This window comes from Sprattus sprattus (assembly GCF_963457725.1).
Source record: "Sprattus sprattus genome assembly, chromosome: 20".
Lineage (NCBI taxonomy): Eukaryota > Metazoa > Chordata > Actinopteri > Clupeiformes > Clupeidae > Sprattus > Sprattus sprattus.
The window spans coordinates 18,237,172-18,259,981 of record NC_137918.1 but is presented as its reverse complement, the minus strand read 5'-3'; the positions used below and the strand labels follow the sequence as shown (position 1 = coordinate 18,259,981).

At 42.3% G+C, this 22,810-nt stretch overlaps 1 protein-coding gene across 6 annotated transcripts; it reads right to left on the bottom strand.

Annotated features, from left to right (window-relative positions):
• Positions 1–840: 840 nt before the first annotated feature.
• On the bottom strand, positions 841–22,090 carry pik3r2 (phosphoinositide-3-kinase, regulatory subunit 2 (beta)). 6 transcript variants are annotated; one of them, XM_080859662.1, is made up of 17 exons: positions 21,914–22,090; positions 19,692–19,747; positions 16,738–17,506; positions 10,508–10,600; positions 9,706–9,789; positions 9,044–9,184; positions 8,455–8,653; positions 7,823–7,908; positions 7,594–7,699; positions 7,251–7,349; positions 6,882–7,062; positions 6,441–6,566; positions 6,006–6,148; positions 5,401–5,577; positions 4,540–4,611; positions 4,191–4,364; positions 841–1,730 (listed from the first exon to the last, which is right to left on the bottom strand). In XM_080859662.1, exons 3-17 carry the CDS (start codon positions 17,060–17,062, stop codon positions 1,541–1,543), a joined length of 2,196 nt encoding a protein of 731 aa, XP_080715788.1. In that variant the 5' UTR covers positions 17,063–17,506; positions 19,692–19,747; positions 21,914–22,090; the 3' UTR covers positions 841–1,540. The 6 variants fall into 6 exon arrangements, with proteins under 6 accessions (XP_080715788.1, XP_080715787.1, XP_080715789.1 ...); XM_080859661.1 differs by lacking the exon at positions 19,692–19,747; XM_080859663.1 differs by lacking the exons at positions 19,692–19,747; positions 21,914–22,090 and adding an exon at positions 18,561–18,629.
• Positions 22,091–22,810: the final 720 nt, after the last annotated feature.

Below are 22,810 nucleotides of genomic sequence, written 5' to 3'. Positions count from 1 at the left end.
TATTTACCAAAAGTGCTGCAATGTTTCAGAATAAATCTTAAAATAAACAGATTTAGCATACATTTTAGAGGACAAGCATTTCTAACACATGTCCTGTATGGTCATTTGATGACAGATTTTCTATCCAAACTTTCACATATCACTTATATGAACCTCAATGCATCCATATATTGATATTCTCTATTTTTATATAATTAAACATTTAGATCAATATATCTACTGCAACAGTACGTCAAGACTAACATTTGTGGTGTACCCTCTTTGTGAGAGCGAAACTACACTTTCCTGGGTGCAATAATAAAGGTGCTACTTATGGATACTTACTCAAAATACTGTATACAACCGTTTTCAACTATCTATTACCTAAGGTGAACACAAATGCACTCCGAGGAGATTGGATAACATCCGAAATAGGCACAGCACGCTTTGTTTCAGGGAGTCTTTGACCACAGTGGTAATGCTTATTGTCCTTTTGCAAAACGGGGAAAAAAAGATCAACTCCTGAAAACAGCAGGGTTTAGAACAATTTCCTTTGTGCGGGACAATGACGGCCGTTTTGTGCCTGATAAACTGGTTTCAGCAGATGGCTTTTAGACTTTCAGTTTTTGAGAGCTTAATGTATCAGTGGCCCTGGACAGGATGATACTACCCATGATGTTTCAAAGACTGCCTGTGGTCATGAAAAGCTACTAGGCGGTAGACCTAAAGGATTGAAAAACTATCCTCTGTGACTATAAAAACACATACATGAATGGACATCTACAAAATATGGCAGCATCTCTTCTGAGTAGCACTCGCTTACACGCATATAAAAACGAATGGGGGGTAGGGTGGGGGGGGTTGTTGGTCGAGACTATGCTCCACATGTGAAACTGCCATCATTCATTCTTTTCACATCTTCAGAAAATCACATGAAAGGAGTCCACCAATCAGGTGAACTAAAATACATCACATGGTATCAACTTGTGCGCACACATACATGCGCACGCAAGAACCCACAGCAGTGTCAGAGTTCAAATATACATTTCATTCTAAAGCTGCAGCATTCTCTTCTCCACCGTCTCATCCGTTCACCAAACTCTCCAATTCCTATCCGTTCAATTCACATAGGAAGTCAAGTCTAGCTTAATGGCACTTAATCAAGCTTTTGCGGAATAGGAAAAACAAAAATTGCTCCACGAAAGAGCACAAAAGACATAAAAACTCTCTCTGTCTTTTGGAAGTAACATACTGCATCACTACAGTTTCCTCTCTGTAAGAAAAACAAATGCCTGCAACTGTATTTTCTATGACACAACAGAGTACCTCAGCCAGCACACTTGCAGCCGTGGCTGCTTTTGTCTTCTATAGAACTTGTTGGGCTGGAATAAAAGCCACACATTTATCTTCACATTCTTTCACTCTCTCTTTGTCTACAGATAACCTATATCAGCTTTTTGTGCTTTGTCACTTTTTTATCTTCTAACATAAACAAGAGATTTTGCTACAACTATAACTGGTGAATGATGTGGGCCATCCCCACAGCTGCTGGGTACCGCATTCATCTTGGCTGCTGAGCAAGCACCGGGTAGGCGAGGGTTACATTCAGCGAGTCGTTGTGCTGGACGAGGGAGGTGTGCCGGTAGTGAAGCACCAAGGTTCGGAGGGAGCTGTAAAGGTTGTAAGGCTCTGCGAACCCATAGCCCGTGGCGGTCTTGAAAATCACGCAGTGCTTCACCTCGCCATCCATCCTGCAGGAGGGAAAGCAAACATGGCAGGGTCACCTCAGGTCAGGTCAGGCACGTGTGTGTGTGTGTGTATGTGTGTGTGTGTGTGTGTGTGTGTGTGTTTGTGTGTGTGTGTTTGTGTGTGTGTGTGTGTGTGAGTGAGTGAGTACACACGCTTGAAGGGTGGTGCAGTCTCTGGTCAGACTGGCTGCATTTCACTGATTGTCAGCTGTGTTCAAGCAGCAAAATGTGTTACAGTTCTATTGGCTTCCTGGTGGACTTCCCCTCAATGGCACAAGTGTATTCTTGGGTATGAATCTTTAAAACCCAAAGTAGTGTGGTTTGTGCCATAACTACTAGGGAACAGGGAAGTTTAATAATGTACTGTTCAGAGGTGGAAACTCCCGGCTTCAGAAAGTGAAAGTCCTTCCGTGTATTTTTTTTTCCTCTTCCCCCTTCTCTTCCCTCCTTACTGGTCTGAGCTACCTCTGACAAAAGAATACCACCAACATTGTTGTGTGGCAATAAAGTTTTATCTATCTATCTATCTATTGGTTCTACCTGTGCACTGTTTCGTTAATGAGCTCATCTACCTGGCTAAAGAGTTGTCCTAAGAATCAGCTGTAAATGTAGTCAAAGGATCATGGAACAAAGTGGTAGGACTTTTACTTTCTGAAGCCCGGAGTTTCTACCTCTGAGTATTGTGGTTGTGCCTAAAAACTCCATTAATCTCCACTAGTATTATAAGCCGACGCTAGTGTGACATTGTGTTTAATACGACCCAAAGAAGTGTGGTGGGCCCGACAAACCGTGGCAAAGTATTAAACCAAGTAAGCTGGGTAGTAGCATGAACACAAAGTTTTATAGAAATAAATTCTAATTTTATAACACAAATTCAAAGGTTGTGATTTAGTCCGATGTGACGTGATGAAGTTATAATTTGAATTGAAGTTGTGGATGTGGTTGGGTATAAGATTTCATTGCTAACAGACAGTTAGAGCATAGCCTTTCTAGTGAGTTGTGTAAGTGGAATAACAGTCACAAATAAAGCGAGCTTGTAGTCGAGAATTTGCTTTGATCAACAAAAGTGATCCCTAGACTTACTCTGCCATAGATATGATTGTTGTTAAATTGTGTAATTTCAGCAATAATTTCTTCATAGTCTGAGAGATGAGTCACAATCAGGCCATTTCTAAGAAATCCCACCCAGTTGCAGCTATAGGAAGTAAGCTTCCCCAAAAAAACACAAAGAGGGCCGGAATCCTCTAATTTTTCTGATTGGCAACATAGAGGTAAAAGCTTCAGGAGAAGCAATGCAATGGAGGTTATCATTTGCATTGCATGTGGAGAAGAGGGTCACATCGCAAGACACTGCCAAGACAGAAGGGGGAGACATCAGGGAACTGTCTGTCAAGAAGGACACATAACAAAGAATTGCAAGGACAACAGATAAAAAAAAAAAAGCAGAACTTTGTTTGTTTTTCGTGTGGAAAGAGGGGACACAAAGCTAGAAGGTGTAGCTCTTGGCTCCCAGCTCGTTTCTGGCACTACCAGAGAAGCTTTTCCAAAACCCAACTCTTCAGAAAGCACCTCTTTTCCTAACTTGCACTACCTTCTCCCTTTTTATAACTCTCCTTATCCTTCCTCTCATGCTATCTCCTCTAACTATAACTTAACTCGCACTTTAGGTAGGTACATTCCTGCAACCCCCCCAAGCCCAGATATTTCCCTTGAAAGATTGACTGATGGATGGACCACAACTAAATAATGCAAACTAAGAAGAACACAACTAGAGGCACAACAAGTAGAACCTTCTTACACTCTTCAGAGCTTCATCTGCTTGGGGCAGAGACACACACTCAATAGAGTGCATGGACAAAAGACCAAGAGAGAATCAGCGTGCGACCTCTAGGGGATTTAAGGAAGTGATTCCCCCAGAGACATAAATGCAGATCCACAACCGGTGAACACACCCTAACCCACACAAACCAACTGTCAAACACACACAAACATAATTCGCAAAATCACGGTTTGGAGGGGATGTTTGACGAAATAGAGAACACAGAGGATGGGACCTATGAGTGGTCTGGATCCTGGATCGAGAATTTGCTTTGATCAACAAAAGTGATCCCTAGACTTACTTTGCAATAGATATGATTGTGACTCATCTTTCAGACTATTATTGCTAAATTGTTGCTAAACTGACACAATAATCAGGCCACTTCTAAAAAAAAAATCCCACCCAGTTGCATCTACATGAAGTAAACTTTCCAAAAGAAAACAGGATACAAAGAGGGCCGCCGGAATCCGCTGAGTATATTTCCGGAGTAAGACTGATTGCTGCATCAAACACAAGCCAAACATAATTTTTCCAACAATCTTGGGTACAACAATCAAAAACAAAATAGTGATCGCCATAAGTCCCCTGATCAGATCTGTTTATAGATTGAATAATTGACAGGTGTCTTTTGGTGCTCGACTTACACAACTGAGCAAGCGAGCGAGCCCTTCTGCGTTTGGCTCTCGCGGATCAGGAAGGTTCCATCACATTTGTCCCGCAGCAGCTCCTCGGCATGCGAGCGCTTGATGTTACCCACATACCAGGTGCGCTCGTCCTGGTGCGGCTGGTCCTCCTCGTCATCCACCAATGAGTAAAAGCTGAGAGCACAACAAAATGATTGTCAACCAACTAGACAATAATTAAGCAACATGACTTGAGTGAGTGGTGCTGGTATAGGATATCCCAACGGGTAAGGTTTTCCTTACTCTAACTATACATTTTTAACCCTAACCCTAACCCTAGTTAATGCCAACAGAGCGAAAAGGCACTTACTCCTCAGTTTCATTCTTGATCCCAAGCCACTCGTTGATCCTCCTCTGTCTCGCACCTTTCTGCGTGAGCCAACTATGAGACCAAAAGAACAGTATCAGCATTCATAGGAAATTATCTGATCCTGTACATGTAGACCAGCTCGTAAAGCTTGTGCAACGCTAGGGTCGTGCTATATGGTATGCATGCATGCTAGGGTCATGGTATATGATATCCATGCATTCTAGGTTCATGCTATATGCTATGCATGCATGGGTCATGCTGTATGCTATCCATGCATGCTAGGGTCATGTCATATGCTATGCATGCTAGGGTCATGCTAAATGCTATGCATGCATGCTAGGGTCATGCTGTATGCTATCCATGCATGCTAGGGTCATGCTATATGCTATGCATGCATGGGTAATGCTGTATGCTATCCATGCATGCTAGGGTCATGTCATATGCTATGCATGCTAGGGTAATGCTAAATGCTATGCATGCATGCTAGGGTCATGCTATATGCTATGCATGCATGTATGCATGCTAGGGTCATGCTATATGCTATCCATGCAATGCATGCTAGGGTCATGCTAAATGCTATGCATGCATGCATGCTAGGGTTATGCTACATGCTAGGGTTATGCATTCAATTCCTATAAGGTTTGCATGTTGAGCCCATTGGTTGCTCTGAAAGTAGCTATGCATGCATGCATGCTAGGGTTATGCATTCAATTCCTATAAGGTTTGCATGCTGAGCCCATTGGTTGCTCTGAAAATAGCTTTATAGGTCTGGTGAATGGTTTATATGAATATACATGAATCTCAGATTGCCCCCCATTTACATCACTCTGTCAGGGTGAGCAAAGGTGAAGCTCATCTTACACTAGGTACTGGTCCCTCAGCTTCCTCAGCTGCATCAGGTCAGGCTTCAGGCTGTTCATCTTCTTGTCAATCTCTCGGTTGTCCGTCGCCTGTAGCTTCAGGTCCTGCTCCATCTTCTTCTTGCTCTCGTGAATCTCCGTCACTCGTGACTTCAGTTTTTCAGAGTTGCTCTGAATTCTGAACAAGAAACAACAAGTTTCCTAAAACTTTTACCTGATGGGTATATGACAGCAAACGATTGGTATTTGTAAGATAAGCAAATCCAATGGGAACCCATGAGGCACACATACAACGCAGTGTCACTAGCTTCTGTCAAGAAGATTAACTCAATTGAAAGTGTTGTATTGTAACAGGCCAGTACACTATTATTATTATTATATTTTATCAATAATATTAGTTGAGGGGGGCACTGTGGCGCAACCAGTAGCCCCGACCACATTCAGGCTTGATGCCCATGGAGGACACAGGTTCGGTTCCGGCCTGATGTCATTTCTCCTGTCCACTCCCTGCCTCTTCTCCCTCTCATTTCCTGACCCACTCTTCACTACAACTATCGATTAAATAAATATTTAAAAAATAATAATAATAATATTAGTTGCACCCACCTTTGGATCTCCTTGTCGTTGCCCTCACACTTCAGCTTCTCGATGGTCTCTCTGCTGAAGCGCTCTTGAGTCTCACACTGTTCCTCAAAGATTTTGATGGTTTCGTTGAAGGCCTCAATGGCTGTGCGCTTCATCTGAAGCTCCTGGAGGAAGGAGATGAATAGCGTACGGGACTGTTACTCCCTCTGTGTTCATTGTCCAATGTCTTATTTTGCCATCTACGTTTCACCTGCTATTCCTGTTTTTTTAACGATTCAACGATTGAGACGGGCTCATTTGGCCCGGCATGGGAGAAACAAATAGTATCATATTGACTCTCTGAGCTCAGGGTTTGTATATCATACACTGAATTTCTAAGGCCTGGTCTTTGACATTCATTTCCTCTCCATGTCTTTGCCCTGGTTGTAAATGTGTGTGTGTGTGCGTGCGCAGTACCTGTTCGGTGCGTGTGTATTCCTCATACAGCCCGTCGTAATTGCGGCTCTTCTCCTGATACTGCTCATGATACACCTTCAGCTGCTCGCCCACGGCCTCCACGCTGTCCTCCTTCACTAACTGCTCCTGAGAAACAAAGCAGGCCCGGCCTCAACGTCATTCACCACACGGCCACATGGGGGCAGTGTTTTACACATCCACTCAGCTTTGGCAGCGTTATGGAAGGCTACTCATGAAGTAAAATGAAGCATGTGACAAAAACTGTTTATTTATTTATAATATATATTTTTTTAAATAAAAAAAAGGAGAAAACTTTAATTTAAATTGTGAATTTAAATAAACATTACTTCCAGTCCTATATTTAAGGGTTAATTGAACTGTTAGTTTATCAACAAGTCAAAACTGTAGTAAAAGCAGACGAAGAGGACCACATTGGCATACCTGCTGGTATTTTGATATGGGAAATAGCAGCCGTGAATCCAGTTTGGCATTGTACTGAGCTAGAGACTCGTGGCGATAGTGGTTGATGAGTTCCCCCACTGAGTTGAAGGTGAGTGGCTCAGAAAAGCCGTACTTCCCTGCTCGGTGGAATATCTTGATCAGCTTATTGTTTCCCCCTTTCCTGCAAGACCCCAAAAGAGTGACTGACTCATTCTGTGAATGAGCTTAAAATTCAGATACTGAATAATGAGTTAAAAAGTATATCCACCCAGAGCAAATTCAGGTATATTTTTAAGGCGTTAACTAAGCAATTGGTTAGATTCAGAGCCACAAAGCTTTTCGCTGATTGAGTTCAGAACCATCCCTCACCTTAGGGTAAGCGTGTATTCTCCTTTCACTTTGCTTGATGCATCTCGAACTAAAAACGTACCATCAGGAGTGTCTCTCAACGCATCGTTCACCTCTTCCCTGAAGGACAGCAACAGAATGAAAAGGGGTCTTTTAAAACATCCATTTATTTTACTTTACATTTTATTTTTTTAACCCTACAATTATTTTACATTATCTTATGTTTAGCACACAACAAAAACGTAATCAGGTAATATTATGTTATAAAATGTACAGCAGTATGGCATTCATTTTTGACTGTACAGGCTTTTAGTTATCTTGGCTTTCATTATGACAAACGCTAAACTTGCAACAAAATATTTACCTGGAGATGTCTCCCCAGTACCATTCGGCATCACCTAAAGAAATGTTGTTTCCATTGACAACAGGGGCAGAGGCACTTTTGGCTTTGGCAGGTTTGGGGGGAAGAGCTGTTCATAGAAGACAACCAATCAATATGTTGTTGTTAAAAAAAAACAAAAAAAAGATTATTAATTTAAGGGGAAGAAAGTTCTGTGCGGACTAAAACCAGGACTACAGGTAGACATGCGTACCTGGGGGAAGTGGCTCCTGCTCCCAAGCTCCCTCCAAAAGAAGCCTCTCCAGCACCAGTGCAAAGAGTTCTGGATCTGTGTCCGGCCTGCCAATCCAAGTACAAGCAGTAGGACATTACTTGCACACAGAACTTGTTAAGGGTTAAATGCATTTACTGTCATTTGGCATTTTCCCAGAATTACGTTTATGCCCTCCGATAATTGATTTAATAAGTAGAAACTAATATAATGCTTACTAGAAATATAACATACCCTTAACACTAATTGTGTGACTGCATTTCCCCCATATGTTCATTATTAAGCTTAATATACATGCACACGTATGTAAATCCAGTTCCAGAAATACAGTGCTCTGAGCCTACGGCAAATGCCCATGTAAGGAATGCATTTGAGGGGAATGTAAGGGAAATTCCTTCACGGTTTTGCATCAAGGAAAATTCCAAGGAGCAAGCCAAATTCCGGGGATGAGCCCTTAAAGCGTGAAAAATTCAGTGATTGCGGAAAACCGAAAAAGCTCCACCTAGTCATTAGACCAGGGGCAATTTCATTCAAGACTCGCTTTTATACCAAAATGAACACATACCGTTTCTCAAAAAAGACAAATTTGAAGACAAAAAAAAAGCACTACTCACAGAATGTCTGAGGCTCTGATGAGTAGAGGGCCGAAGATCTGGCCAAGCGTGTGCGGACCTAGACCGTTAGTTTCGGAGAACTGGCCAACCTTCTCCAGGTGCCGGAGCAGATAGTGCAGAGTCAAGCGGTTCTGCAGGGGGACCAGCGGACCTCCCAGAACCGCCTTCAATGGCCCCCTCCCCTCTGCTGAAGCGGTGTCTGTGACAGGGGGATTTCGTCATATGCACGCGCACGCACACACACACACACATGCACACACACACACACACGCACACACACACACATGCTCACACACACACACACACACACACTACTAGCCATTTATCCAAAGGCCTTACGCAGCCTGTTAAGTGATTTATCGCAGTAATTGTGTTTACTTTCTGGAGCCTCTGCACTAAAGTGTGAGAATGTGAGTGAGGATGAATGACTGCGAGAAAAGGAGTGCGGTTGAGATGACGCAAGTGAGGCGGTTACACACACACACACACACACACACACACACACACACACACACACACACACACACACACACACACACACACACACACACACACACACACACACACACTGCGGTGATACACGCCATACCTGCTCCAGGCTGCACCGCTGCCAGAAGCTCAGCATGGACCGCCGAGGGCACCACCGGGGACGGAAGCTCCTGCAGGTACCCAATCACAGCCGCCGAGAGAGCATCCGTGTCCCACTGTCCCATGTCCGACTCCAGCGACTCTGCAGGGACAGAAAGTCTAGTCAGACCACTGTCCCTCCCTCACATTGGGGCAAATGCCAAAAATGCCCCAGGGTGTTGGTGCTTGCAGCGTCTTAGCTGCACAGTAGTTCACTGTTGTTATATTTTGCCAGTGTTTATTTCACACCTTGACTGACGACTGAGTTGCAGACTGAGGGTGTTACTGGACACAAGCAGCAACAGTGAATACTTTATGGTCAGACACTAGTCCTGAGGATAGAGCATGCTAAATACATGTGATCTAACCGTGAATTAGCCTACTAGAAATATTACAACATTTGCATGCAATGAAGTATAGCACAAAACCCTGTCCTACAGCATCCTAGTCGACACTGTATAATCCTGAGGTTACAATAAGCACCACGTGCAAGAAAGGGTATAATCTCTAGGGAAGGATTCCAGCTCTAGTGACCAATACAATTTCCTGTTTTGTTTATGGTGATATATGATTGATCACAGGTTGCCTTAGAAGCAGTGGCAACTGGAGCTGATGAGCACTTACCACTGGTGAGGCTGGCCGCAGGAGCGGACTGGCTGTCGGGGGTCGAAGAAGTGGACGTCCTGTACAGTGTCTTGCAGTCCAGACCTGTGAGGCAAATCAAGGCATTAAAAGTGCAGTCTGCGATTCGATTTTGTGGAAGGTTGTTGATATTTGGGCTCAACAGCCTATCAAATTATACCCTTACATGCTCCTAAAGCACTTGTTGATTGGCCACTATTGTTTACGGCTTGGTCCGTGCCACTATGTCTGTTTCCCATTTACAGAGCCAGCACTGTGTACGAACACCGGAGTCTTCTTGACCACAGGCACAAAATGGAAAGCTAGAGACTGTGACAAGCAAAAGCAAATAGTCCCCCCCCCCCCACATGCAAGCTTAGATAAACCGAGCGGTCACATCTAAAACATTAAAAGCAGTGTGTCTGTCAATATTAATACCCGCAGACGTGCTAAACACAGTGCTGGACGTCAACATCAAGTCACCCATGCCACCGGAGTCCATGCGCCCTGATTTAGACTGCTGATGCTGTGAAAGGTTCCCATGTGCTGGGACGGACGGATGGAGTCTCAATGACCAAAGGGGTGGGGGAGTGCAGCTGAGACAGGCATGCAAGGGGAGCTTTCTGCACCAGGAAATGAGAATGTCCCCACACATCTGTCCCATCCCACCTGGTGGAATGTACGAGACTGTACTCAGATGACATTATCCATTATCCGACAGCTCATCTCACTATGCCTTGAGGTGACGACACAAGAGTGTACACAGTGAAGGTAACATGCTGTATAGAGAATCAAATCTTCTTACCGGTCCTTTCGATGGCTTCCACCAGCTTTATTAGAATGGGAGGAGCAATGTCTGGAGGTGCAAACTGTCCAGTCAAGTCTTGTGTAGGGGGCGCTGCATAGAGAAAAATATGTTACATGTCAGTTTAAGTTTTTGCACATGATTACGGATTAAGTCTGCAAATGAAGTAACTTGATCCGAGACATGTTGAATGCAATCGAGAGTTGGCTCCAACCTGGTGCAAATATAGAGCTGGATGAAATTCAAAGAGCCATAACTGTCTACTTGAAGGAGCGGTGTTGTAAAGACTGTATGGTAAAATAGTTTTAGAACTAGTTTAAGAAGTGCATCTGCTACAATGTTTTAAAAACGTAATCCTAACCTGCTGATTCTCAATCACTCCTCTGCAGAGCTGGTCGTTTTGCAGGGAGATTTGTTGTTCTCTGTGCACTGAAACTCGCCCTAGAGTTCTTGGCACGTCTCAGACAGTGCACTGTTTGCTTTGCTGGGTTAAGTGCTGCCTTGAGAGCTGGTTGATCTCAGATTCTTGGGATTTCACTGCTGAAGGGAGTTTTTTCTCTCTTTCTCGCTCTCTCTCTCTCTCTCAACTCCACGCTGGCTTTTGGGGAGGCATCTGTGCCTCTCTTTTTAGCGAGCACAAACTTAAATGTAGTTGTCCAAACCTTTTTCTCACTATTTAAAAAGCAACAACAGTATCTGGGGGAGGGGGGAAAAAAGTGATATGAAGACAACACGTCTTGTTGCATGTTTGGGGATTCTTTAGCAGAAAAGTGCCTCAGAGCCTCTGAGTCCTATCCTTCCAGCCCTATGGTTTCAGCTGCAGGAGCAGGAGCTGCAGCCGAGATCGCCCCAGCCCCTTGCGTGAGCTGAACACAATAAAGGATTTAATAAAAAATCCTGAACAAGCAAAAAGCCCTGATGGCTGTGTGCCAAGGCCTCCTTTTCAGGCTCACCACAAAGAGCCCAGGGCTTGGCAGCCAGAAGCCTCCTAGCAGTGCAAGGCTAAACCGCGTCTGATTATTAATTTTGGAGTTCAGACGAAAAGCCTCGTCAGCACATTCTACTTTTCCACTGCACATTAAACATGGAAACTTTGCTTGCTTTTTCTGCCTTGACACAAACACAAACCCAGTCTCTTCCGCTGCCTTTTCCCCCCCGGCTTCATGCTGTGCACTCATCACTGGTCTATACAGTGTGCATTTTCTTTTCCAGGGTTTAATTCAGGAACTAGCTTCCAAAAGAGGATCAAATCTTTGAGCAAAAAAAAGTTAAAATACTGGCATCAGATAGACCAAATCAATTACTATTTTTATTCCAGATGTATTTATTTATTCAATATGTTGTGTACATTTTACCCACACAAACACATGCCTGCCTAGCTGGAAAAACGTACAAGTTGAGAGACAGATTTGGACATTGATGAACACGTTGTGTAATGGCACAACAGAACAGCCTTTACTCTCTAATAATCTGTAATATTGCATTTAACAGGAACCAAAAATTACAATGGATAACAATCATATCTCTAAACGGTGTTGCTATAGAGTTCAATAAATACATTGAAATAGAGTTCAATATACAGCCTGCAGAGTTCACACTAAACATACATGAAGGGTTCTACTGCATTCTGCGTTATTACCTTTACTGGCTGTATAACATTTAGCCGCTAAACAAATACATATCAGATGGGACTATTCTAGAAGCAATTTTCCATTTCAGGAAGACACCCTGTCTCAACACGCGAACACACCAAATGTGGGAGCAGGCTTTCGTGCAAAGGAATAAACTTTTGGGAAAAACAGCTGTGGCCCTGAAGTCATCCCTAGTTTTTTGGAGAGAGAACCAACTAATCATTACCCAATTATGGCGGCCTCGGCAGACTGCATCTTGGCTGGCCTGCAACTGTGCATGCCCTGGGAAGAAACAACTATGGGCATTATAATCATGTGATCACGGCAGTAAACTCTATTCCCAGAGAGCCAGGCTGTCTGTGGGGGTTTATAGGTCGGAGGCCTGGCTGGGCTAAATCAGTCAGACAGAAGAACACTCCTGATATCGAAGCATACATGCAATACTTTTCAAAAAGGCTCAACTTGAGTTTAAATTTTGATTGCATTCGATGCTACTAGGGCAGTCTTTTCTCTAATGTTACTAAGGATCTCTAATGATCTCGAAGGATCTCGAAGGTTCATTTTTACATTCCCACAAATGGCTCGTACCGAGATTACACCCAGGCATAAACAAATCATGAATCAAGATTCATTGCAACCAATAAAAAGACAGATGTGTGGTAACTGTGATTTAGCCTAATTAAATAAATAGTTTTGTCTTGGTTTAAAAAAAACTTTTAAGGTCACTGGTATAAAGGAAAACGTCAAAATAGACATTTAATCATGTGGAGCCAATGTCGACAAATTGATTTACACTGAAACTATTTTTATTGGTTCATTATACAAATCTCTTTTCCAATGTAAATTACTTTATTTTGTTTAACTGTCACTCATTCTTGTTCATTTCGGCTTGCAGTCAACTTCATTTAAAGCTAAGGGCATGTCCTCATATGGCATAATTTGATGTTCAGACAAGTGTGGATGACAAGCGAGTGAAAGAAACATACATGACAATTCTGGTTAGTGCTGAATACCAACACTAAGTTATTCAAGAAGCTAAATAGCTGGAATCATAAACTATGATGACAGTATTTTTATGTTCTCAACCCTTTTTAGACACCCTGTGTCCTTTGCTTCACTTATCTCTTGCTCTATTCACAGTAAGTTGAAAACCTCTTTGGGCCTAATGCCTAATATCATTTCTTCACGGTGTCCATATGGTCTACACACCAAGATGAGTGGCCAGGTATCAAGGATATGCAGATGGATCATGGCTCACTTGTGAGATCTTAGTGGCCTCCCAGTTAGTACACTATTTCAATACACAAATCTTGTTATTTAAATTTATTTCAGATGCACTAAAAATCAAATAATAAAATGTCATACAGTATGGTAGAAAATGTTGTTATTAGTCAGATACGAACATAAATTAAAAAAAAATGTTTTAAGATTACTTTGCACAGCAATCTTAACAACCTAAATATGTCAATAACAAAAGTGAGCCTGAAAATAGTCTGGAGGAGCTGAGAAGGCCAGAGCCCTAGCATAGTGTCCAACAAATTCCAACAGCTTCCCAGTAAAGGAACAAATTCAAGAGGCCTCTCCTTTCTGAGAACTCTAGCGAGCGGATAGTTTATAGCTGCCTGGAGACAGTATCAGAAGTGCATGTGAAACAGACGAGGAGAAGGAGGAGGAGGTGGAGGAGTGGAAGTAGAGGAAGGCAGGGGAGGGGTTTAAAAAATGCCAAGGCATGGTTCACTTCAGGCAGTAAAAGGGAGGCTAGAAAAGTAGGGGGAAATACACAGTTCTTCTGGCTTTTCTGCTGCAGGCTATGACACCTCTTTTTTTTTTACTTATTTCAATATCTGAGCAAGTCTGTCATCATCTCTGGATCTCACCACTTATAATATAAGTGTGTGTGTGAACACATCTATCCTTAAACAAAAAGAATAAAGTATAATTTACAGGAGCAAACAGCAGATTAGCTTAGAACTTTAAAATTATCCATTACCATGATATAATGGTGCAAGGACAGGCAAACACAAACTCTTGATTAACCTTATCTTTATTTGTCCTGCTTGCAATATGGAGCTGGAACTGGAACAGCAACTGGAAGCTTACTCCAATATCTTTGAAAAACTGCTGATCATACAAAGGAGGCAATGGATGCACTGCTGCTTAGACTAGTCAGTTGAGCTAGCAATAAAGAGTCCCTTTTAGCATGCTCAGAAACTTTAGAGCTTCACTCTTAAACCACATTCGTTAAACCTTAAACCTCCTATCATTCAGTAGAAGTAGGGGTTGCTGTAAAGCTTTTTACTCCCAATTTCAACAGGGAGGGATAATAACTTATCAGACCCATTGCTCAATTCTATGATTCATGAGTCAGAAACATAGGTAGTTGTGCTGTAAACAAATTCAACAAATACAAAAGTGTATTCTCAAGTATGGGTGAATGAATAGGTGAATCAATCCAAATGTCAAGAACAAGGATGGCGGTGATTCCTCATACCTTGTCCTTTTTTCCCGGAACACTTGGTGATAAAGTCCAACAGTGCAACATTAGACCATTGTTGAGCTATAAAGTCAATAGCTTTGATGACTGACGATAGTGGATAATTTGACCAAGGTAAATATACTTTGGAGAAAGAAGGAAGTTCTGTGTTGGCAGGTGAATGATGGCAGTTACTGCGATCATCTTGGAAAAACACTGTGTTTTGTCAGTAACACTAGCTACGAGTTCTAACATTTTGCATAACATGAAGGTTTATTCCTGGAGGGACACCTCTCCCTGAATTCAAAGAACTGCTACAGCTACCATGGATTTTGTGATCGCAGCAGACTCAGATGTTTTAACCTGGGCCCTATTGTACCATCTTGTTTGGGTCAAAATTTTTACTAGGGAGAAAAACGATCAAAATCAGTCCAGTACCGAGTTAGAATGCTAAAACCAGCAACTCAAAATGGCTATATAATGTAATCCTGTGGGGCAAGCATCCAAAGGAACACGGCGAGGCTCATCATTTAATTCTGACTACACGATAAGAGTCCCCTCGGAGAAAGACCTGTGTCTGTATACTGCAATAACTGGACAGAACCTATAGAACACAACTGTTTCTACAGTCTCTGTAGTTTAACATCTGTTTCTTTACAGTTATTGAGGTAAACAGACACAAGTCTATTTCTGCAGGGATCCTTTCCATGTTGTCATGGGAATGGCCCCCTGTCGGCGTGCCTCAGTGACATTCAAATCACTGACCACAATCAATTAAACACCAGTGGGGAAGAACGGGAAGCAAACCCTGGACTCCTGCTTGGAAGTCAGCAGCGCCATCCACTGTGCCTCCAATGCTGAGGTCATAATAGGGTGCATTCTATTAAGGAACTCCTGAAGATTCGTAGGAGTAGTGCCAATCTTATCACCGAGGATTTCCGTAGACTTAGGCCCAATTTACACACAGGTTTTCGCGATGTCGGCACAGCCGACATCTGTACACCGACAGCTTTTTTCAGCGTCTAAACGCAAATTTAACTGTCGGTGTGCCGATGTCGGCCGAATTTCAGCCGACAGCCCCGTACTATTCGCCCGACAGCCCATCGGGAGTCCCCGACATCTTCAAAGTGCGTGTAAACGCGACCCGACATCTGTAAGGCATATTACAGACAGTGTTGCTAGGCAACATCGCTATCAACAGAGGCAAACTGAGAAACTTCCTGCGGTGTGTGTAAATGCGCCCCGACATCTACGTGCAGATGTCGCGAAGATGACGCCGACATCGCGAAAACCTGTGTGTAAATTGGGCCTTAGTCTACTTACGTACCCTGTCTATTCCCATCATTAGAATTTCCCATCATAAAAATCCTGGTGCAGGGATTTCCCATCATTAAAATCCCAGGACTTCTCAGCATTTAAAGCAGAACAAAGTTTCAGTAATATGAAGAATAATGCAATAAGAGCACTTCACTAGCATTCGAGAATAATTCGGATATAAGAGCACCCAAGACTACAACTTTCTCTTAATAAGAAAACTTCCCCTTAACAGAGCATCTGTCCATGTCATGGAAAAAACGCTTCTTTTGTAGGCAAGTTCAGTTTGCAGTTCACAGTACTTAACGAACAGCTAGACTGAGAAATCATCTTGTATAATAACACTTTCCAAAGGCTAGCGTCATGTGAGCCAAGCTGCTAAGGAGCATTAAAAGAGCTTTTTATTCAGTGGAACCTGTTCGTGAGTCATTGCATAACGCAGCCAATGTGACAGACTTGATTCAGCTGAACCGGGAGCAGTGCAGCTAGTGTTAACACATTGAGAAGGAATCCTTATGTGTAGCGCATGCAACAGGCCTCAACAACCTAGTGTTGGATAAGAATTGATAAGATTGATTGTTTTTTGTGATATATATTATAATATTTGGGGAAAGACACACACAGAGATTGTCATATTTCCTGAAATGGAGCAAATTTGCATTTAGTGGCCTAGGCTAGGCCTATTTCAGCATTCTACCTAAATCCATTCTCACACTCTTACAACCAATAGCTTAACTACGCACATTTTGTACAACGTATTCATCTCAGTAGGCACCATAAACACGGTTCAAGTCTGCCCACTGGAGCCTTACCTGGCGGTATGTGGTGTGGCTCAGGTGTGGGGGCAGGTGGGAGAGGCCTCTGGGAGCGTGGATGGCTGGGGGGTAGAGTCACCTTCACAGGTCCGTCGTACTGCACATAGGTCCCGGGGAAATCCCCTCTCTGCTTGGTGCGCTCGTTGTACCCCAGGATCCAGCCGATCCCCTCGGGATGCTGTTCATCTCCCTCTTGGACGCCGAGCGACAGCAGAGAGGCCTTGTCCACAGTCAGGATGTCACCGGGCTCCAGCTCAATGTCTTCTTCCCGCTCTTTCTTGTACATGTGCAGACAACGGTACTGGATCCCATCTGCCTCCATTTTTATTTCACCGTGTGGGCTTGCTTGAGTTTGTTAAATGCAACAACTTATCAAAACAACCAACGTGACAACACAATGGCAATGGCACAGGAGCCACAAGAGCCACAGGAGCCCAAGCTCTTGAGCTGTAGGTGATGCAGTCTGGCAGTGTTTTCCTATCAGCCCAAGCTCAGGAGCATTGTGGCCGATGTGGAGGCAGGGCGTGCGGCTAGCAGGAAGCAACTAGTTTAGATCTGGCCAGTGTTGGCAACGCAAAGGACTTTCCTCAGCTTGAAACCCCGGTTCAACCAAATGATGGAGCAGAGAGACAGAAATGGAAACATGCTCGTTTAAGCAGGAAACAAAAAAAGAAAAGAAAAAAAAAAAAGAAAAAGAGGAGTCCTGAACACACGTCTGAAAAGGCCGGTCTTGTCTGTTGGCAGCTCCTTTTCAACACAGCATAACCTGGAGTGGGTAAAAGAAAGAGATCTCAAAGATCTATACGTGGGTACATGATAAAACATTTCATGATGAGGGTAAATCATCCTCTTTCCTGTGCGCATTGCTAAGTACCGGTCATCTATTATTTCTGCATCAGAAACCAGCTAGGTACAACACAGAGGGATAAGAACCATAACAACACTAGAAGAATTACATGACAAGTGTTTAAATAATCCAGAGCTAATGCTGCAAAACATTGTGACTATTAAACTAAAAACTACGGCCTCAATGTGAAACCAGGTTTAGGTTTTTAATGTGCTTCTCCAGTAAATTAAGGACAAATGTTTATACACTAGTTGGATGTGTTTATAGCAACTACATTGTTGTTAGTGTCCTGTAACAAGATGTCAAACCATTATGTCACCACTTACGTGCAGGAGCACCACAAATGCATGGACAGTTTTTGCTTTTTCTGCAGTGGCTACAGCTAAATGGCTATGCTACTCGAAAGAGAATTCACATTTGACATCAAGCCTCACAAAATGTTCGTCAGTTAGGGTTTATATACGCCATCAACCATTTAAAGATTTCAAGCCATCACAGTACATAAAATGGTTGCATTTCAGAGCCTTAAAACTAAGGAAAGTAAAAATAATGACTACTTACAGAACAGTATTCTTAAATAATGTAAGGCCAAATCTCAATGTTAATAAACTTAATCCCCACAAATCATGCTTACGTATCCCTCCACCCCCTAGATGGCATTAGAAGATACTGGAATTTTCCACAATTTTGAGGCTTTGGCCGGACAGCAGCGGCTTAACTGGTATTGCGTATTTCAGAATGACAAAATACACCTATTCATCTGGATACAAAACAGTGTCACATCGCCTGGGCTGCATTACAATAAATAAAAATCAGTCAAGGAATGTCAATGGTTAAGAAAGTATAAGCCATACCCTTGCGACTGAAACAGCGCTCAGCAATTGAGGTTGGCTCAAAACTCATCGCTAGCAGTAGCAAAAAATGTATCAACTGGTCATCACAGCAGGGTAACACATTACAGGGCAGCACTCACCCCACCTTTGGCCCGAGGAACTAAACAGGCACACCAGGCTCTCAATTCCACATTCTCTGTGTGAACAGCAGCTCTGCCAACGTGGATACGGGCATACCCAACCACAGCCCGCAATCCTCACACCACCCAAACAACCCCCCACCCTGCAAGCTCCCGCCCCCATCTTCTCCTGCACACCACCCTCTCATCCGTTGCCAAAAAAATTAAATATCCTCCTTTTCCGTCTCATAAAAAGTATCAGGATGCCCGTTTGCAGCAGTAGTCATACTTCTACGCAGTTGTGTTATAGTCCTAAGAATGATAAGTGTATTCTTAGTGTGAAAAAGTCTGCGAAAAAAAGAAAAGATTAGTCATAGTTGCCGTCCCAAACGGAAGAATACTGAGGCTCTTTTTTTGTGTGGAGGCAGCTGGCGAGCTAACACACGCCGGGAGCATCTTCTCTCCAGCTACTCTTTTATTCCGTCTGAATCTGAGCCCTTTGCTTGCTGTCTGCAACACCAAACCAGCAAAGACAAACCACAGAAATAATTAATGAATGAGTGCAGGAAAGGTCGCTGTTGCTACAGAGGGGAAAGGTAATCCTGCATTCCTATTGGGCGGCCTTCAGCCACGTGCTTAAGAATCACCAGAGAAGCAGGGGCAAATCAAGATATCCTTCTAATATTAGTAAATGTATCTAGGCAGTGATCAAGACAGTGACCCTTTTTCACTTAACCTCCATTAAAATATCCAGAAAATGTAGTTTTTCTTCCCATGTTATTTGCAAATCCCCAAGCCGAGAAAAGCATTATTTATTTAAAATAAGGCTATAGATTATGTTGTGAAATAAGAAACCCACAAAAAAAGAAATGAGACAAAATTATTTTCTTCATTTCTACACCGATTAAAAGGTGGAAATATTAGATACAAAAAATACAACACTGGTTTTCATCTTAACGACATCACAACAACAACAGATTCTGTATAGACAGTGGTGGTGCTAGGACTGCTAAATAAACCGGCTCATTCAGTTCCACACTGAACAAACACCAGCATAAGAACTAAACTAAAGTTTGGAAATTTGTGTTTGGTCGATCATTTCTCTGTTTTTACAATGCTAATTCTATATGGTTGTAAAGCCTGTTTATTTACCTTAACAATGATGTCCAACTTGTAAGGGTCCTGCATTTGTGTGATGAGCAGCACAGCTGATTATGTGGGTAGCACCCAAGTAAAATTTGCCAAAATGTTAACGTTATAACAGCAAGTTAACTCCAGACCTTACCAAATAAACATGATTCTCAAAAACACAGAAGGCAAGTAAGACCGACTACGATATCTTTATGATTGTGAAATTATTCTCTGGTTTTGTCCAACGCACTTGCAGTGGTGTTTATTGTAGGCAATACCTTTTTATTGCTATCTGGGGACAAAACGAAAGCAATCTAGAGCTTGTCTACTGCATATTCTGTCAGTGGTTGGGTGAATTAGTTTTGGATGGCAAATTATAACCATACTCGGTTATATTTACATATCTTTTTCACAGTATAGGCTATACTATATTACTTAGTGGTACTTTCAAGAGATTTCCTTTTTTCGGCTCATTCTGAAAATGTTGCCCTCTTCAGAGTAAATACGATACATATTTTGTACCAGTATTCAGCATAAAAATACCAGGATATGATTTTTGGCCCACATTACCAGGCCACATGCACTATTGCATTGCACTACAATGTACTTACAATGGCCATTGACCTACCAAAAAAATAATTCCAATTTAATGCTTTACATTTCTGACATAATCTGTCATATGATCAGTATTGCTAAATAATACTGTGATTTATTGACTTTACTGGCAACCAAGTATGTCCCCAAACCACTGCATTTGACACTTGAGTACATCTTTCAATACTCTGACAAATCCCCATCCCCCACCCTTCGCTGGAGCTAATGCAAAATTACGTTATCAGCCTAAGTAAATATGCATACTTTTACATAGCACAGCATTTCTAGTACCAAGATGCTCCAAGATATGCCATTCCTGCAATATATAATGCCAAATCATATATCATATATTAACCTCTTCTGAGCTGCTCCTTTAGCTATTTCCCTGGCACATTTAAGATGACAATTCTGATGTGGATAGAAGGTTTGGCTTATTGATAAAATGATATGCCACATACTTCTTTCAGCACTTTATGAATGGATTAGTGGTTGACATATCTCAGACGTTTTTGGTAACAGGAGGGGATTGTCTAACCATACAGAGTCCGAAGGAAAATATATTGTATGGGCCTCGTTACCCGTTTGGAGTAATCACAAAATATTTGTCAGTCTAGGCATGCTATAACCAAAGTTTCGCGTTAGAGAAGCCTTTAAACTTAGGCCAGCAACTTCCAGCATTGCTGTATCAGCTGTCTTGAACATGTTTAAACAACAATCTCTCTCCGAAAACACTGCTGAAAAAACTCACTGAATTCAAAAGTTACAACTAGCAATGTAAGTAGCAATGTAAGTAACAATATGTCGAAACTGCAAATCAAGTTCTCTTAACTGTATCACTGGCGTATCGAAGAGAAGTCACAAGTCTCACAAAAAACATAAACGAACTATGAAGTTGGCAGTGTGAGATATGAACACGACTGCCAAATATTTCAATTTTCACGGTGACGGGTAATTTCACTTGCTACCAACGTTAATAACTTCATATCTTAATGTCTGTCAAATTATATTTGGCCAATAATGTTGTGTGGCATCTTGTCACACTGTTGAAGCCAACATGCAAACCCAACACGTTCTGGGACTAGTTAACGTTAACCTCCCACATGTTAACCGAGACTTAACAACCACTGTAAAAAAAAAAATGTAATCACTGACCAGTGGTACAATAAACAATACAAGATACTAAATACGTTTGCGCATGCAGTCGTGTGAAAACTCAGTTACTTAATGCTGGCCAGTTTCTGATTTTAATTAACTTCGTGTCGTGCGCAATATGCAGCCAGACTGCAACGTTCACGTTAGCTTGCAAGCTAAGCAATATCTCTCTGCTCGAGCCAGGTAAAGATACTAACAAAATTCGTGTCGTACTTTCGAGTACTTGTCGAGTGAACATTAACTTTATCTTCAATGCCGTGTGTAATTTAGGCTCAAGTTGCCCATTACATTTCAATTTTTTCCATTACAGCATAAACTGCCTAAAGCACTAAATGTTGTTAATATGCAGGAGTCGGAGAACACCACTCTGCAACTGAGGATAGCCATGTTGAATGCGTGGAACACATATTTAAGTCTGCACTAGTCTCAGATGATAGCTACAGTAACATTACTGTAGCTATCATTAGCTAGTTTTGAGAGGACCAGGCTAAACTTACCCGTGTACAATCTGCTCTCTGTTATATTGTGTCTACTTGTTGTTTTTCTCTGATGGCAGTACTTAAGGTCCCTTGGTGGTAAGCGTACTACTAGCAAAGTCGTTATTTATATACACTTTGAGTCTAACTTTTCCCTTTCCCCAGCGCAGCACACTTTCCCGACCCTACCAACGGCACTGTCCGCCGCTCTGCAGGGAGAGGACCTGTAAAGTGATCACTCAGTAGCCTGCTGGAAGTAGTTTCAAAATAAAAGTCACAGTTTAGTTCCACCCAAAGTTAATCTTTAAAACGTAAACGAGATTTCAGGTTATGAAACCTATATATAATTTGATATAAACTGGGTGGTTTTAAAGGATAAACTGTGGGTTACAAAAAAAAATTGATAGAATGTCTTGCACCACCAGTCTTAAACAAACACGCACATACACCAACAAATGTAGCTGACTATGAGGACCTCAAGACAAACATGGCAGGAGTAATCATACATACATACATCGTATGTTAATTGATTAGGTTATGTCTGTTCCCACTGTGCGCTGTCTTCTATTTTGTTGCACCTTGCTGATTATGTTGTTAAACTCAAGTTTATATATATAAAAAAAAAAACAGATCAAACACATCTCTGCATCTCTGCATGCACCTTCTAGATGGACCCACTGCGCCTGAGAGATATGCAACATACTGGATATTGGTCATGTGTAAAACTACAGGGTGTGGCGCTGAGTGAACCTGTTCCCACATCCATTTTCATCCATTGAAATGTATCTGTCTTAAAAGTCCTGTAAAAGCATTGAGGAAGAGCTTTTATAAACCAGTGCTGCCCAGGATGCTGCCCATCTTGGCTCACCCTTTCAGATATGCCCCTGGTCTCAGTCTAAGACAGCCTGCCCACAATAT

Excerpts from the sequence above, each read along its gene's own strand:
- pik3r2 (XM_080859662.1), bottom strand. The coding sequence starts at position 17,062 with ATGGAGGCAGATGGGATCCAGTACCGTTGTCTGCACATGTACAAGAAA. Across the intron at positions 7,909-8,454 it reads ATCAGAGCCTCAGACATTCT|GCCGGACACAGATCCAGAAC; the intron begins GTGAGTAGTGCT and ends TTGGATTGGCAG. Across the intron at positions 4,612-5,400 it reads CTGAGGGACCAGTACCTAGT|TTGGCTCACGCAGAAAGGTG; the intron begins GTAAGATGAGCT and ends TTGGTCTCATAG.